Source organism: Tamandua tetradactyla, chromosome X (genome assembly GCF_023851605.1).
Source record: "Tamandua tetradactyla isolate mTamTet1 chromosome X, mTamTet1.pri, whole genome shotgun sequence".
Taxonomy (NCBI): Eukaryota; Metazoa; Chordata; class Mammalia; order Pilosa; family Myrmecophagidae; genus Tamandua; species Tamandua tetradactyla.
In genome coordinates this window covers 66,591,835-66,609,112 of record NC_135353.1, presented here as the reverse complement: position 1 = coordinate 66,609,112, position 17,278 = coordinate 66,591,835, and the positions used below count along the sequence as shown (strand labels likewise).

General features: G+C 36.9%; 1 protein-coding gene and 1 non-coding gene across 2 annotated transcripts in view; both read left to right on the top strand.

Moving 5' to 3' along the window:
• The window catches only part of IL1RAPL2 (interleukin 1 receptor accessory protein like 2), a 645,369-nt gene that overhangs the window by 604,544 nt on the left and 23,547 nt on the right, over positions 1-17,278 (top strand). The window contains exons 7-8 of the mRNA XM_077146975.1: positions 185-330; positions 9,488-9,631. Of these exons, the coding sequence (XP_077003090.1) occupies positions 185-330; positions 9,488-9,631 (290 nt within the window). The remainder of the gene's footprint in view (positions 1-184; positions 331-9,487; positions 9,632-17,278) is intronic.
• On the top strand, positions 14,852-14,957 carry LOC143672241 (U6 spliceosomal RNA). The gene has a single exon (XR_013169710.1). It is a non-coding gene; the product is annotated as a U6 spliceosomal RNA (small nuclear RNA).

Below are 17,278 nucleotides of genomic sequence, written 5' to 3'. Positions count from 1 at the left end.
CAATCTGATCTTCAGGTTGAGAGCCACTTTTTGTGTTTTCTTGTTGAAGGCCCTATACATACATTTAACCAGGACTCTCAGCACACACCCAAAACCCATGTGAGCTGGATAACTATCTGCGGTCTTTGCAATGCTGTTCTCTCTCCAAATCAAGCCAATTCAGCAAGAATACTCTTTATTTCAGGCTCCTCAAAGAACATCTTGGAGAAAAAGAAGTTGAGTTGACACTCATCTTTGACTCAGTGGTGGAAGCTGACCTGGCGAATTATACCTGCCATGTAGAAAACCGAAATGGACGGAAACATGCCAGTGTCTTGCTGCGTAAAAAAGGTATTTATTGTTAGAACTATGTTTTGTGTAACTGCCAAACAACTGCAGAAGTGTAGTTCCTTGTGTTTCATGACTTTATTATTTAGTATAAACTTCTATTAATGATTTTTGTCTTTAAGGAAAAATATCTCTCTGTTGACATTAGTGTAAAATGCCAGTGACCTTCAATGCCATTAGGAAGTAGATGATTAAATGGAATATGGTTGTGTGTTAAATCTAGTGAGATAAGATTCACCTTGGCTATGAGTGCTACATAAAATATGATAGATATTGTCATCTAATTTTTTCTCCATATTTCACCTTCTTATATTTTATACTGTTTAAATGAAATACTAAGACTTTTATTATGGGATTAGGAGAAAGTAACTTCTTTATTTTGTGACTAAAAATGAACAAAGATAATGAATAATGTATATAATATTCTTATAAATGTCATCATAAAAATTGTAAATATAGTTTCATAATGTGGCCCAGTGTTAAAAGACCTTTAAACTGGTTCATATATTTTTAAATAATTTGACATTAATGGAGATCACTCACCAGAACCGGTTCTAGGTGTGGTGGGTATTGCACATAATGAAAAACAAAAGAAACTCTAAATTTACGATAAAGAAGATAAAAACAGATATAGTGACAGCTATCCCAATAGCTAGAGCAGCTTCTGAAATTGGCTCTCACCTTGCATTACTCTTTTTTTTAACTTTTTTTATTGTATAGTATAACATATAAACAGCAAAGAAATAAAAAAGCAATAGTTTTCAAAGCATTCCTCAAGTGGTTGCAGGACAGATCCCAGATTTGAAATGGGCTACCACACAAACCTCTCGTATTTTTCCTTCTAGCTGCTCCAGAATATAGGAGGCTAAAGGGCTTAAATATCTTTTTATCATCACAGGCAACTTATTTTGTGAAAAATAACATATGTACAAAAAAAGCTATAGGTTTCAAAGCACAGCACTACAATTAGTTGTAGAACATATTTCAGATTTTGACACAGGTTACAATTTCACAATTTTAGGTTTTTACTTCTAGCTGCTCTAAAATGCTGGAGACTAAAAGAGATAATAATTTAATGATTCAGTATTCATATTCATTTGTTAAATCCTATCTTCTCTGCATAACTCCACCATCAACTTTGATCTTTCCATACCTCTCTTTGGGGTTGTTTGGGCTATGGCAATTCTAAATTTTTGATATTGAAAGGTTCTGTCACTATTATGGGGTATGGAGATGGAACTATCTGAAGTTCTGGGGAGGTTGGGCTAGGTTTCAGGACTTATCTGGACCAGGGACCCATCTGGAGGTTGTAGGTTTCTGGAAAGTTACTCTAGTGCATGGAACCCTTGTGGAATCTTATACATTGCCCTAAGTGTTCTTTAGGATTGCCTGGAATGGTCCTGGTTGGGGGTTGGCAGGTTAAGATATATAGCAATGTCTAACTGAAGCTTGCATAAGAGAAACCCCCAGAGTTGCCTCTCAGCTCTATTTGAACTCTATCTGCCACTGATACTTAATTAATTACACTTCTTTTCCCTCTTTTGGTCAGGATGGAATTGTTCATCCCACAATGCCAGGTCTGGACTCATCCCTGGGAGTCATCTCCCACATTGCCAGGGAAACTTTTACCCCTGGAAGCTTTGTCTTATGTAAGGGGGAGGGCAATGATTTCACATGCAGAGTTGCACTTAGAGAGACTGAGGCCACATCAGAGCAAGAAAAGAGGTCCTCCAGAAGTAACTCTTAGGCATGCCTATAGGTAGGCTAAGCTTCTCTGCTGCCTACATAAGCTTCACAAGAGTAAGCCTCATAACTGAGGGCATTGCCTATTGATTTGGGTGTCCCTAAAGTTTGACACAGTATCAGGGGATTCCCTGATGGTAAGGTTTAATAGTTCCATATTCTTTCTTTCTCCCCTCCTTCAGGGGACCTTGCCAATTCTTTTTAATTATCTGTTTAATATACTCTAGGATATATCCAGGCATTACAATAATCTGTACAGGATTGAAGAACCTCTTTCTTATTCTGTGCTCCTTGTGTTTAAATTGTTTAAATGAGCCTTACAGATAGGTTGAATTAGATTATGCACTACAGAAAATTTCAGTTCCAGATCAAATAAACCTTTCTTCTATTGGTCTCAAAGAGTATATGTGGTTCTAAAATATAGACGCTGTCTTCCTTACCCCTGTGCTCTGAATTGCTTTAACCCCAACCTGTTCGGCTTCATTCTTATCTCTAAATATCAGGTTATAATTAAAAAACAACCTCTCAAAATCCAGAAATAATAATCACCTCTCCAGACTTAATGTGTCTGCTCTAAAAGCTAATAAGCATTTTCTAAAGGTGACCATACCATTGTTGTTCTTTTGTTTCTGGCTTATTCTATCTCACCAATTGTCTCATATGTTCATTCACATCATTGCATGCCTCACGACTTTATTTCCTTTTGTACAAAGCAGCACAACCTTCATTCATAGGTATACACCATCGTTTGCCAATCTACTTCTCCATCAGTGAATCTTTCAGCCACTTGCATTCATCAAGCATCATGTAGAGGGCCCAAAGTCCACAGCCCATCAACATTCTCAATTTTAGATAATTTCATTGTTCCTAAGAGAAAGAAAACCAATAAACTCACGCTTGCCAAATAAGAAATCTAAACCTCCTCTTAACTCTTGTCCCTCACCCCATTATTTACCTCTGCAGTTGCTGTGGTAGTGCTGATGGTTTCCTTTTGAACATAGCTCATAACATCCAATAGCACTTTCCCCCCTGTACCTTGCATTTAAACACTCTTTGTACATGAATCATATCTTTGAAGTAATTCTTGTAAGAACTAATTCATATTTCTAGTGTAAATCAGTGGAACACATAGGACTCTATAACCCCTTTCAATCTTGTTCATTTTCAATATGGTAATATTACTTATAGACCCACTAGAGAATCACCTTCGCTCTTATCTTTTCCCTTACATTGGAGTTCAACCTCATTAGCTAATGGTTTACCCATCTTTAGCTTCTATGTATCCCTAAGTCCCCTATATTCTGTACTATAAGCCTCTGATTATACCTTTATACTGGTCATTAAAGTGGAAACATACAGTGTCTATCCTTTTGTGGCTGGTTAGTTTTGCTCAGCATTATGTCCTCAAGGCTCATCCATCTTGTCATGTGCTTCAGGGCGTCATTTTGTCTTACTGCTGCATAATATTCCATCGTATGTATATACTACATTCTGTTGATCCACTCGTCTGTTGATGGGCATTTGGTTTGTTTCCATCTTTTGGTGATTATGAATGATGCTGCTATGAATGTCGTTGTGCAAATGTCTGTGTCATTGCTTTCAGCTTTTGTGGGTATATACCAAGTAGTGCTATGGCTGGGTCATAGGGAAGCTTGATATTTAGTTTCCTAAGGAACCGCCAAACAGTCTTCCACAGTGGCTGCACCATTATACATTCCCTCCAGCAGTGCATAAGTCCCAGGTTCTCCACATCCTCTCCAAATTTTATAGTTTCCTGTTTGTTTAATAGCAGCCATTCTTATAGATGTGAGGTGGTATCTCATTGTAGTCTTGATCTGCATTTCCCTTATAGCCAAAGAAAATGAGCATCTCTTCATGTGCTTTTGAGCCATCTGTATTTGCTCTTCAGAAAAATGCCTATTCATATCTTTAGCCCTTTGATGACTCTTGATCACTACAAAAGACTAAATACTTTCTGTATGTGTACTTCTGGCAAAGGTTTAGCAAATGTAGCAGAGAAAATGTTCTTGCTGCCTAGGCTATACAGCAGTGTAACAGATTCAGTCAGTAAGGTCACTAGCTGTACCTCCTGGCCAGGATGGTATATTTGTTTTCCAAATACTCTACCTTGACCAGCAGCTCAGCAAGAAGCAGAGAAATATCATTATTCTGAAAATAATGTTTTTATCTCTCTAGTGCATTTCTTATTCTTTTGGAAGTGATTCCATGTTAAAGTAATGCAGTACTAAATATCAAGGAGTTTAATATGGAAAGTAAATTCAGAATACCTAGGTCCAAATCCTCTTTTAGTGCTAGTTTAGCCAACTGGTTCAATAGTACTAAATTGTCTGATTAGAGTCTCTTGCTACAGTTTCCTTATCTACAAAATAGGGATAATAATATCTATGTTGTAGGGTTACTTTCAGGTTCAAATGATGTAATGGATGTGAACTGTAACCATGCTCCAAAAGTGTTTATTATTGTTATGAACATGAATGATTTCTTCTAGGCACTAGGCAAACACTTTGTCCGCCTACATGAAGAGCAGTCATTGATCATGTCCAGATACATTACTGCAAGGATCACTTTGTTCCTGTCCATCCAAGTCTTATTTTAGGTTCAGAGAGCCTCCAAAGCAGAGCCTCCTGCAGCTCTGAAATATCAGCACTTTAGGCAGTGTCTGGCAACAAATAGGTACTGAAAACACATTTTGGCTGAATTAATTAATGGAAGTTATTTTTTATTTTTGAGGACTAAACGTTTTAACTGGCACTGTGTGAAGTGCTGGGGAATAGAGTGCTGAATGAGAGATATCCCCGAGTCCTCATAGAGTTTATCATCTTCAGGGGCAGAAAGATACAAAGAGACACAACATTGAATAGTAAACCAAAAAAATCATACAAAATTGTAATGCATAGCATTACAATTAAAAACCTGCTACAAAGAAAGAGAATAAGTCAGCGAGTGGAGACAGAGATAGCTTTGTGATTTAAAGAACATACATCGCTCTCTACTATGTAAAGTAACCTCTAGCAGCCCTTAAATCTGCTAAAAATCTGACGCTAGGTAACAAGTCACACAATCAAACTTTCAACTCCCATGCTTCTTTAAAAACATATCTAAATCATGAATAACTGACAATATTAATTCTCATCTTTCTGACCTCTAAAATATTGTATTTCCATAGGATTTAGGTCTTAAATGTCCCCTCTTTTCACTCCGTAGGTAATTTCACATGGTCTCCATCTCATGGTTGCTTAATATTGAAATGCTAAGAATTCCCCAATTTATATATCTAGTTTAGACTTCTCACCTGAACTCCAGACTTATATATATCCAAGTGCCTACTCAACAACTACATTTAAAAATCTAATAGGCATATCAAATTTAGCTAAATTGTCCCAAACTGGATTCCTGAGAGAGCTGAATATTAGAAAAATCAAAACTCAGACTAGAAACATATGCCTTGTTTTAGAAAGGGCAACCATTACGCTGTTCTAGATTATTGCTGCCACACCAGAATATGGACCCAGGAATGCCGTAGCTTAAAAGTTTTCAAATGTAGCTCAGAGACTTAATATGAAATTTTATAATTTTAAATGTCTGCTTTCAATTTTTTTAACATTGTATAGGCCAAAATCTTGACCTATGACATAACAGTTTTCACTCTCTGTTCTGTGTAATGAACCCTTTCATAAAGTGAAAAGGCCTTTTGTATAATGAAAACTCACTTCTAATATAACATGTTAACAGGTTCATGTTTCTAAAGGCAAGACAGCTCTTACCTATGCACCTTCTTTCTACACCTACCCACTTCCTCACTCTCTAATGAACTATTTCAGAGTAAATACAAATAGCATTTTAGTAAGATGCTCATCTTAAATTTTTTCTTGAATGAAATAAGGATCTAAATTTATTCTAAAGCGATTCTGAAAATAATTTCTGCTTATATGCACATACTTCATTTTCCACCAAAAAAAAAAAAAAAAAAAAACACATATCGCTAAATCTCTTCATTTCCAGTGTTGCTGCCCCGTCCTGATCCCCAAACCTGTATAGGAAGCCCGCAGATGGGATTTCAAAACCTCTTTCCCAAATCACGAATCAGAGGAGCAAGGTCATTATCTTAAGACATTTCCAACCTTCCCAATCTTCGGTCCCTTAGCATCCCCTGCTATTTGTCCCAATCTATAATATCTGATATCTGTGCCCACAGTGAAGAAATATTTTGGTTCAGTCAAAGAGCATCAAAAAGAGCTATGCTTATACATTCCATGCCTAGAAAAAGTCACAACCCCATAAATATTTGCTGTTTTGGTTACAGCTGTCCTTGTGAGGTATATATAAGAAAAAGTTCAAATAAAATGACTTTCGTCTTCTCAGTCAGGAAATGCCTGCAGAAGTATAGATCCTCCTGAGATAGAAAATGGCAGTTAGAGACAGGAGAAAAGCCACATATCATTTGGGTGTTGGCAATCTTCTCTCTAATTATAGCATAGATGTTTCGCTTTTGATGCAACTGATTGGGCTAAATCAATTAATACTAGTTGAGTCTCTGGGTCTAGGTCTACAGTTTTCAACTTAAACAACCATCATTAAGAAATGTCTTTCAAACGCAGTTTAATGAAATGGACCCCAAAACCACAAACACACTTTTCTTTTTACCACAGTTTTCTTCCATAAATTTACTGCCAAAAAAGGTGTTTGCTATTTGGGAGCACAAATTACCTCCTGCTGAAGGTTTCCATAGATCTAATAGTAACTCTACTCTGTAAATAACATAGAAATTGCTGAGAAAATTTCCATTCGGTGACTTTGAAAACAGTTGAAAGCTGTCCTAATGAGAGAGATAGAGAGAGAGAGCACAAAATGTTCTCGGCATAAAATGAACATCTTAGAACTGGGTAACCATGTTGAATCAAGTCAAGTGGTACCACAAATATGAAAGGGAAGTCAGTTTTCAGAGAAACCAAAAAAAATTGTATTGCTTTTTCAATTTAAAACTGGCTGTTAAGAAAGAATAATTGATATAAGATGGAAAAAAAAAAACCAAAGCAAAGTGTGTGATATTGCAGCTCCACAGAAGTCTCATAAGCAAGTCTGCCTTACTACCCACATAGAAGTAGGCAGTGGTTCCTTGGCAGCCACTTTCTTTATCAAGGGCAAGAGGCAAAGCTAATGTGTGGTGGGAAATTTTTTAGCTGGTATCTTGTGGTTGAGTTTCAAAATGACCACCTCTTGCAGCAGACAGGACAGAGATAGATTCCAATTTCCTGTCCCTACTCATTATGTGTCTTTTTAATGTTTGGTCAGCACAGCACCCCCACTCTCATCTTTTTTGCATCCTTTCCCCTCTCTTCTTACTCAAAAACTGTGATATTTATTTGCATTTCTTATATTTCTTTTCCATTTACTCTTCTGATTAGCTGTGCTGTTTCTGGTCATGACTCTGACTCCACCTGCTTTCCAAGACTAAATTCCCTCTCTTCACACAAAACCTAGCACTCCTCTTACGCGAGACTCCAGAGAGCCCCTCTTTCTTTTCCTACTACAGCCACAGGATTCTCCAGTACCCTTCAATGGAGCGTCTGATATTTGCTTAGTTCTTTCATTGTGCCTGATGAATTGTAGTTTATCTTCTTCTCTGGGATCTGAAATGGCAAGAAGCAAAATTCATCATAGGTCACATGTTCTTAGGAAGCATTACCAAAGTTCTGATAATGAAAGAGGGAGAGAGTTTCTATTGTCACTTTCCAGGCTAGAGTTTATGTTTCATGTGGAGCTGTGTTGTAATGAAAAGTGTTTAAATTTAAAGTTAGGAAACCTGGGCTTAAGCCTCATTTTGCCCATTTCTTAGGTTTAGGACCTTGGATGAGTAACTTATGCTTACTTAATCTCAGCTTCATCATATATAAATTTAGACTCACAATTCTTGTCCTAAAGGATTATTAAAAGACAGATAATATACTGGTTGAAATTTTTGCTACATATATATACAAACACGTATATATTATTTGTTAGATATATTATACATGTTTATATTTATTATAAACTATAAAATGATGAATGGATCTTTATTATTTTGAGCCTGACTAATTTATCTTAAGGAATAACACAGCATAGAGTTGAGGGATATCTCCAAGAAAAGGTTGGGTATCTGACTGCCAAAAGACTTTCAAGAGTGGCAATCTGTCATAGTTACAGATTTTATTTTAGCAGTGTCCAAGAATTGATCCACCCAGGGAGACTGATGCCAACCAAACTCACAGGCAACTGATGTACAAACTAGACTGTCACTTCCTTTCTCAGGTTCTAGTTACATAGTAAATTGGATCATGATTAGGAATAAAAGGGTCTCTTTATAATTACAGAATTAGATTAAAAGGAAATTAGCTATCCTTGTGGACTATTTCTTCTATACTATGTTGAGACTAATGAAATATCCCTGTCTAACAGTGGAAAATACATCTCTGGTCTGGTGTTTCCCCTATTCAGCATTTTTCCCCTGGACATTGTTGAACTCACATTTTAAATTCTCCTCTGCCTTCCCATTTCTTTCAATTCCATGATATCACCCACTTTCTTTGGATGAAATACTCTTTAGCTTTGTTATTATCACTAATTAAGCTACAGGCAAGTCACTATTCCCTAAACCTGGGAAGCACTGTATCTCCTTCCGTTTTGTGTTGATTTAATTTTTCCAACTCTCAGAGTTCTAGAGGTGCCCCTCTGGAGCATCCTAAGGCTGCTATCAGATAACCCGGTGTTGATTGAATAGGCCGAGTGATTAGCCTCGATTTCTCATCCTCCTTAGCCCCATTGAGCTTATGATATCACAAATACTATAATGATTTATTCAAATAAGTAGGGGAAATAGATATGCTAATTTTACCTGCTTACCTTGTATTTTATCCTGTTCTACTGGGGTTAAATAACAGTTAAATTCTTAAAGCTCATTAAATTTTTATTCTGAGGGTAATTTATGATGCTGTTCTCCTGTAGAAAAACAGGACCCCTGGCCTGTGAAGTACTAGAGGTAAACTTGTTAAGCCAATAAGGTAATTTAACAGTAATAACAAAATATTGGCCTTGGAGCCAGAATAGAATAGAGTCTCTAAATAGTTATCTGAAATACACTAAAAGAGAAAGTACATATGTGAAAATCAAGACGTATGTGAAACAAATCGGTAATGACCTCTCCTTTTCACATGAATTTACTACTTTAAATCGTAAATTGCTAGAATGTTTAGTAAAGACTTTTACAAAATTCGAATTGGAAGGAGCTTATCAAGGAAAAAGCAAGTATCTTTTGGAAAGAAAAGCGTGATAGGCAGTACATCTAAGGGACTATAAATATTGGAAGATCACAAGTGTTCTTAGTTTAATTACCTTTTCCTGTTTATTTTGTTGGTTTCAGATTTAATCTACAAAATTGAGCTTGCAGGGGGCCTGGGAGCTATTTTCCTCCTCCTTATACTGCTTGTGTTCATCTACAAATGCTACAACATTGAATTGATGCTCTTCTACAGACAGCATTTTGGAGGTGATGAAACTACCAACGGTGAGCTTCTTTCTATAATTCAAATTCAATTAAAAGATGTGAGTCTATGATTATATAAGTGAATATCCCTATTCTTAGGAAATGTACACTGAAGTATTCAGGAATAAAGGGCTATGACCTATGCCAATTAATTTCAAATAGTTTGGAAAAATAATTTATCTATCTAGAAATATAACAAAGAGGATTATTAACAATAGGTAAGTCTGGGTAAAGATATGTCAGTGTACTTTGAAATAGTTTTAGTTTTTAAGTATTTCTAGCCATTTAAAGTTATTTCCAAATAAAAATTTTAATGAGGAAACATTATTTGGTAAAGAGATAATTTCTGTTAAAACCTTTTCCCATGTAGGAAACAAATTAAGAATCAATTCAATTTTTCCCTCCAGAAAATTTAAATATATGTACAGATAATTTTCACCCACTGAGAAAATACATAAATTGTGCAAGAAATAGGCTGAAAGCTATAGAGGTGTTCCTTTTGAAGCTCAAAGGACATTTAGAACCGTATCTATTCGATGATTGTAGTATTGTTCTCAAAGATAACCAAAAGGATAAAAATTCAGAGTGTGACTTCTAATTTTAATTATATTTGCCATTTATTACCTTTGGAAATCTTACAAACAAATTATCAGTGTAGCATTGTGCTGAGCCTTATTTCTTTGAACATTCAAGGACGATTTCATTTTTTTCAAGAAAAAAGTATCATAATTCTGATTACCAATAAGAAATCATGATATGCTGTTTTTTTATCCATAGTGTCCTCATCCACAAAATACTGTAAACATTGGAATTATGGAATAGAATACTTTAGGTAGCCCAAGATAAAAGTCCTGTTTTAAACCATTATTTCTAAAAAGCATATTTTAAAAATAGGGCTTTTTTAAAGTTTGAGTTTAGGCACATTTGAAAGACAAAAAGTCATCATTAGGACAAGCTAGAATCAAGAACTTATGGTCAGGTGGGTGAAGATGTCAGGTTTCTATTGCAGATGGCCAGCTCATAGACACTCAACAAATTATTTTTTAATAAATTAATGAGTTGTTGAATTTAGGGAGGTTTATGATATAGAGAATGTACCAAAGTCAGAGCAAACAAGTCTGACCAAATGGAGTTTGAGGTAACAATATTATCCACCAAGGACATGGAAATATAGTCTGCTCATAGGAAGAGAGCTATTTGTCTTTTGGCCTATTTTATTCTTCCAACTGTGTATCAGCAGCAGCTCTGGGTTCCAGGTGTGTAAGTATAACTGGAGAAAGTCAAGAGCCTGCAGGTGCATCCTACTCTTGATTGGAAGAGGGGCAAAGGTGCTAGGTTTTCCAGGAGATTGTTACATTAGCATTGCTTATGAACAGTCTCACTTCCAAGTGGAGTTTTATAACAGCCAAATGTGCCCAGCCAAAGATCACCTCAACTAACCAGTAAGGTCCTTCGTGTTTTCTAACCAATGAGGCAATCCAACCAAGGCTTATGGAAGCCTTTTCCAGCCAGGGAACACACTAAGGAGAATTAACCCTTATTCTTGGCTTCACATGCCATTTTAACATAAATAAATAGAGTCCCTTTCATGTTTGGGGGGAGGAGTGTGAAGGCTGGAATCTTATTAGAATTAGGACAATGCGATCCTACCTCAGATATCATTAGACAGTCAGGGAGTGCCTCCTTCTCCTACCATAGGATATTTCTATATCTCTATTTGTCTAACATTTGCTCCTTCTTCAGCAAATAGAAACAAATCACTAATTGTGTAGGCGAGTGTCTGCTTCACTGTAACAATTACCATTTGGTCAGGTTTTGACTATATTCTAATAAAGAATGTCTTAATGGAAAATATGAATGTCCTTTAAAAAGAAATCCCAAAGACAATATTTGGAAACCACATATCAGGTAAGGGTTTAGTATGCAGAATATATAAAGAGATTCTTCAATTCAAAAACAAAATGACAAACAACTTAATTTAAATAATCGCAAAAGACATGAACAGACACTTTTCAGAAGAAGAAATAAAAATGGCTAAAAGATGCATGAAAAGGTGCTCAATTTCACTGGCTATTAGGGAAATGCAAATCAAACCACAATAAGATACTATTTCACACCCACTAGAATGACCATTAGAAAAAAAAAAAAAAGGAAAACGACAAGTTCTGGAAAGGATCTGGAGAAAGAGGTAAAATGATACGACTGCTCCAGAAGGCGGTTTGGCAGTTCCTCAGGAAGCTAAGTATAGAATTGGCATATCATCCCCATTACTAGGTACATATTCAGAGGAACTGAAAGTAAGGACACAAACGAACATTTGCACATCAATGTTTATAGCAGCATTATTTTGTACGCCAAGAGATGAAGACAGCCCAAATGCCCATCAGCAGATGAGTGGCTAAACAAGCTGTGGTACATACATACAGTGAAATACTATGCAGCTGTAAGACAGAATAAAGTCATGAAGCATGTAACAACATGGATAAACCTTGAGGACATTATGCTGAGTGAAATTAGCCAGAAACAAAACGATAAATACTGTATGGTCTCACTGATATGAACTAACATTAATGAATGAAGTTTAAGAGTTAAAGTTAAGAACACAGATTAACAGGAGATAGAAAAAGGGGAAAGATTGGGCATTTGGTGCTGAAGAAATACAGATTGTGCAACAGCACTGATTGTAAAAATCAGAAATGGATCACACAGTACTAACTGATGGTAGCGCAGTATTATAAGTAGACTGAATGAAGTTGAGTGTGAGCATGGCTGAGGGAGAAGGGCTGGGGGCACGTATGAAACCAGAAGGAAAGATAGAGGAAAAAGACTGAGATGGTATAACTTAAGAGACCTAGAGTGGACAAGGATGGTGATTAAATGTACAAATATAAAAATGTTTTTGCCTGAGGGAGAACAAATGAATGTCAACATTGCAAGGAGTTGAAAATGGATGGTATTACAGGAAAAGTTACAGTAAATACAAGCTAGAGTCTATAATCAACAATAACATTGCAATATGCTTCCACTGAATGTAACAAAGGCATTATGCCAAAACTAAATTTCAACAAACAGGAACATGGGGGAGGATTATGAATTTTATGAGGAGGAAAACAAAGTGTCTATTTACTTAGACTTGATTGTATAATGTGTGAATAAAAGTGTTTAAAAATAAACAGAAAGAAACATGCTAGAGAAAATGTGTAGAAAGAGATGTACCTATACACTGTCGGTAGGGAAATGAGATGTGCAGCCCCTTGGAGGGCAATGTGATGGTTCCACAGAAGGCTAGGGGTGGGGTTGCCATATGGTCCTTGTTGCTCAGTGTATACCTGGAGGAACTGAGTGGGGACACGAATGGACATTGAACACCAGAACACTGGTGTTTCTAATGACAGTGTTCCTGATCCACAATGAATGGAGGTGTCCTAAGAGTACAAAGATTGATGGATGAAGGGAGAAACTATAATGTATACATACAATGGACTACTGATCAGTCACAAGAAGAAATGAAGTTGTGAAGCATGCAACTAGGTGAATAAAACTTGAGGACAGTACGCTGAATAAAATGTCAGAAAAAAATTACAAATATTATCGTGCCTCACTTAAATGGATTAACCATAATATACAAACTCCAGAGAATTGAAGTAGAGAACATGGGTTATCAGGTTGGGGCTTAATGTAAAGGTTCCCAGATTGTGAGCTTTTATAGAAGTCATGTATATTTAGGAATTGTAGCTTATATTTTTAAATTCTGAGATGCTGAGCTATTTGTATGTAACCTGGTCATTTATGTGATACCTGAGACCCAGAGTTAAAACACTGAAGCTATGAAAGTCAGGATTACCCCCATTCAGCAACTGTTAAAAGAGGTGAAAGAAGTTCTGGGAAGATAGCCTAATAGGGTAGATTCAGTTCAGCCCTGGTCCCAGGAAGTGAGAGAAGGGACAGGAGGGCAACTGAGATGGGAATTCAGGAGTGCAACTGACCTGGGATAGCCTTCTGCACTACATAGGGTGGCCCTTGTTGCAAAAGCTGAGGAACTGAGAAGCAGAAAACTAGAGCCTAATGCGAAAGCACAGAGCCCACAGGAGTGCATGGATGGGGAGCTGGGAACTAGGAAGTAAGCCAAGCCATGTTCCTTGAATGCACTACCCTCATCAGTGAGGCCCAAGGACCCATGACTCACCCCACAACCCACGTACCTGAGCCCCTTCACCCACCCGCACTCCCCGGGCTCTAAGCTCCCCTGCCCCGCCGACCCCCAGCTCGCGTAACCGCCCCACAACCCCACCCCAAATGCAGCCCAACCCACCTTTCTTGTACCCCTCCAGAATACTACTTCCCTCTTCCTTCTCCCTGCAAGCTGTCACCAGCACAAAAAAGCTGAGGGTAAAAACCATACCCAAGATACACCACCCCCTGCCCAAAGTGTTGCACAACCTCATCCTAGCCCCCGTGAGCTCTGCACATCAGTTTATGGCACTCTTAGTCACGCGCATGTGCACAGCCCTCAGTTATTCTTCCTAGCTCTTGGAACATCAGATTACTACACTCCTAGACCCACACATGTGCACAGGCCTCAGTTACGTCCTTCAGCTATGGAAACATCATTCTACAGCACTCATAGAACCACGAATAAACACAGCCTTAGACTACTGAAGGAAACCAACTCCAAAGTAAACCTGCCAAGATTTTTACATGCAAAGAAAACAAGATTACTAGGCATATCACAATGCAGACAGACATAGCCCAGCCTAACAGCTAAAGTAAAACACTAGAGGAGATACAGATGTTGCAACAACTAATCAAAGATGTTCGTATAACTCTACTTAATAAAATAAATAGAATGGATATATTGGGTAGATGGAAAAACTTGTGGTCAATGAGAGGGAGGGGTAATAGGTATCTTATGTGTGAGATTTTTTTTTCTTTTCATTTCTTCTTCTGGAGTGATGCAACTGTTCTAAAAAACTGATCATGGTGATGAATATAGAGCTATGTTATGAAATTGTGAGCCATTGATTGTACCCCATGTACAGAATGTTTGTATGTTATGAATGTGTGTGCTTGCACATTGTTTTATCAATAAAAATTTTTAAAAACGTAAGTGGAATGGCTAATGACATAAAGGAGAGCAATAAGACAGTAGAAGCGCATAGAGAGGAATTTGAAAGAATAAATAGAAAAATAGCAGATATCACAGAGATTAAAGTCTGTTGACCAAATAAAAAACATACTAGCATGCTCACTTTGGCAGCACATATACTAAAATTGGAACAATACAGAGAGATTAGCATGGCCCCTGTGCAAGGATGACACACAAATTCGTGAAGCATTCCATATTTTTCTAGTGCTCATGGAACCTTCTCCAGGATAGATCATGTGCTGAGGCACAAAACAGGTCTTTAAAAATTTTTAAATATTTAAATTATTCAAAACACTTTCTCTGATTACAATAGAATGAAACTGGATCTCAATAACCACCAAAGAATGAGAACATTCACAAATATATGGAGATTCAATAACACACTCTTAAAAAAATGGTGGGTCGAAGAAGAAATTGCCAGAGAAATCAGCAGCTATCTGGAAATGAATGAAAATGAGAATACAACTGATCAGAACTTATGGGATGCAACAAAGGCTGTGCTGAGAGGGAAATTCATTGCCCTAAATGTTTATATTAAAAAACATGAAAGACATGGAACCTTAAGTAGGACATGAGATTTTGTAGGTTTGTCCACAGTGATGCCCTGATAAATCCCAGAGTGATTTGAACAGTGAATAAAAAAGTATTTTCAAAGTCCCCTTGGGGTAATGGTCAGAAAGGGGGAAAATTCAACTTCCCCAAGTTGAATTCATGATATTCTCACAAGCAGTGGGGATAACCAAAGCAATAGGATGAACCCCCAATCTTGGGGTTTGTTCATATGAAACTTAACCCCACAAAGGATAGGCTAAGCCTACTTAAAATTAGGCCCAAGAGTCACCCCCAAGAGAGCCTCTTTTGTTGCTCAGATGTGGCCTCTCTCTCTCAGCCAACACGACAAGCAAACTCACTGTCCTCCCACTCTCTATGTGGAACATGACTTCCAGGGGTGTGGACCTTCTTTGCAACATAAGACAGAGATCCTAGAGTGAGCTGGGACTCAGCACCAGGGGATTGAGAAGGCCTTCTCAACCGAAGAGGGAAAGAGAGAAATGAGACAAAATAAAGTGTCAATGGCTGCAAGATTCCAAACAGAGTCGAGAGGTTATCCTGGAGGTTATTCTTCCACATTAAATAGATATCACCTTTTTAATTAAGGCATAACAGAGAGGCTGGAGGGAACTGCCTGAAAATGTAGAGCTGTGTTCCAGTAGCTATGTTTCTTGAAGATGATTGTATAATGATATATAGCTTTCACAGTGTGACTGTGTAATTGTGAAAACCTTATGTCTGATGCTTCTTTTATCTACCTTATGGACAGAGGAGTAAAACATATGGATTGAAAATAAATAAATAAGAGGGAGAACAAATGTTGAAATAAATTTAGTAGATTGAAATGCTGGGATCAGTGAGGGGGAGGGGTAAGAGGCATGGTGTGGATGAATTTTTTTCTGTTTTCTTTTTATTTATTTTTCTGAATTGATGCAAATGTTCTAAGAAATGATCATGATAATGAATATACAAGTATGTAATGAACAAATGTTCATATTGTGTGTTGATTGCTTTTATTTATAAAAATTAGAAAAAAAACAAGAAAGGGCAAAAATCGAGGACTTAACAGCAAACCTGGAGGAACTTGGAGAAAGAACAGCAAACTACCCCCAAAGCAAATAGTAGAAGAGAAATAACAAAGATTCAAGCAGAGATAAATGAATAGGAGAAAAAAAGAACAATAGAAAGAATCAATAAAGCCAAAAGTTAGTTCTTTGAGAAAATCAATAAAATCAATGGTCCACTAGCAAGACTGACAAGGAAAAAAAGAGTGAAGATTCAAATAAACAAAATCGGAAATGAGAAGGGGTGCATTAACACAGACCCTGAAGAAATAAAATAAATCATAAGGGAATATTATGAACAACTCTACCCCCCAAAATTAGACAATTTAGATAAAATGGACAAATTCCTGAAGACACACAAAAAAGCTACCCTGACTCAGGGGGAAATAGAAGATCTCAACAAACCAATCACAAGTAAAGAGATTCAATCAGTCATAAAAAATCTCCGACAAAGAAAAGCCCAGAATCAGATGGCTTCACAGGGGAATTTTATCAGACATTCCAGAAAAAAACAATGCCAATCCTGCTCAAACTTTTCCAAAAAATTGAGGAGAAAGGAACTCCACCTAATTCATTTTATGAAGCTAATATCATTTTAATACCAAAACCAGGTAAAGATGCTGTAAGAAAGGAAAACTACAGGCCGATCTCCCTAATGAACATAGATGCAAAAATTCTCAATAAAATATTAGCAAATCAAATCCAACAACCCATTAAAAGAATTATACACCATGACCAAGTGGGGTTTATACCAGGAATGCAAGGATGGTTCAACATGAAAAAATCAATTAATGTAATACAGCACATTAACAAATCAAAAGGGAAAAATGACATGATCATCTCGATTGATGCTGAAAAAGCATTAGACAAAATTAAGCATCCTTTTCTGATAAAAACACTCCAAAA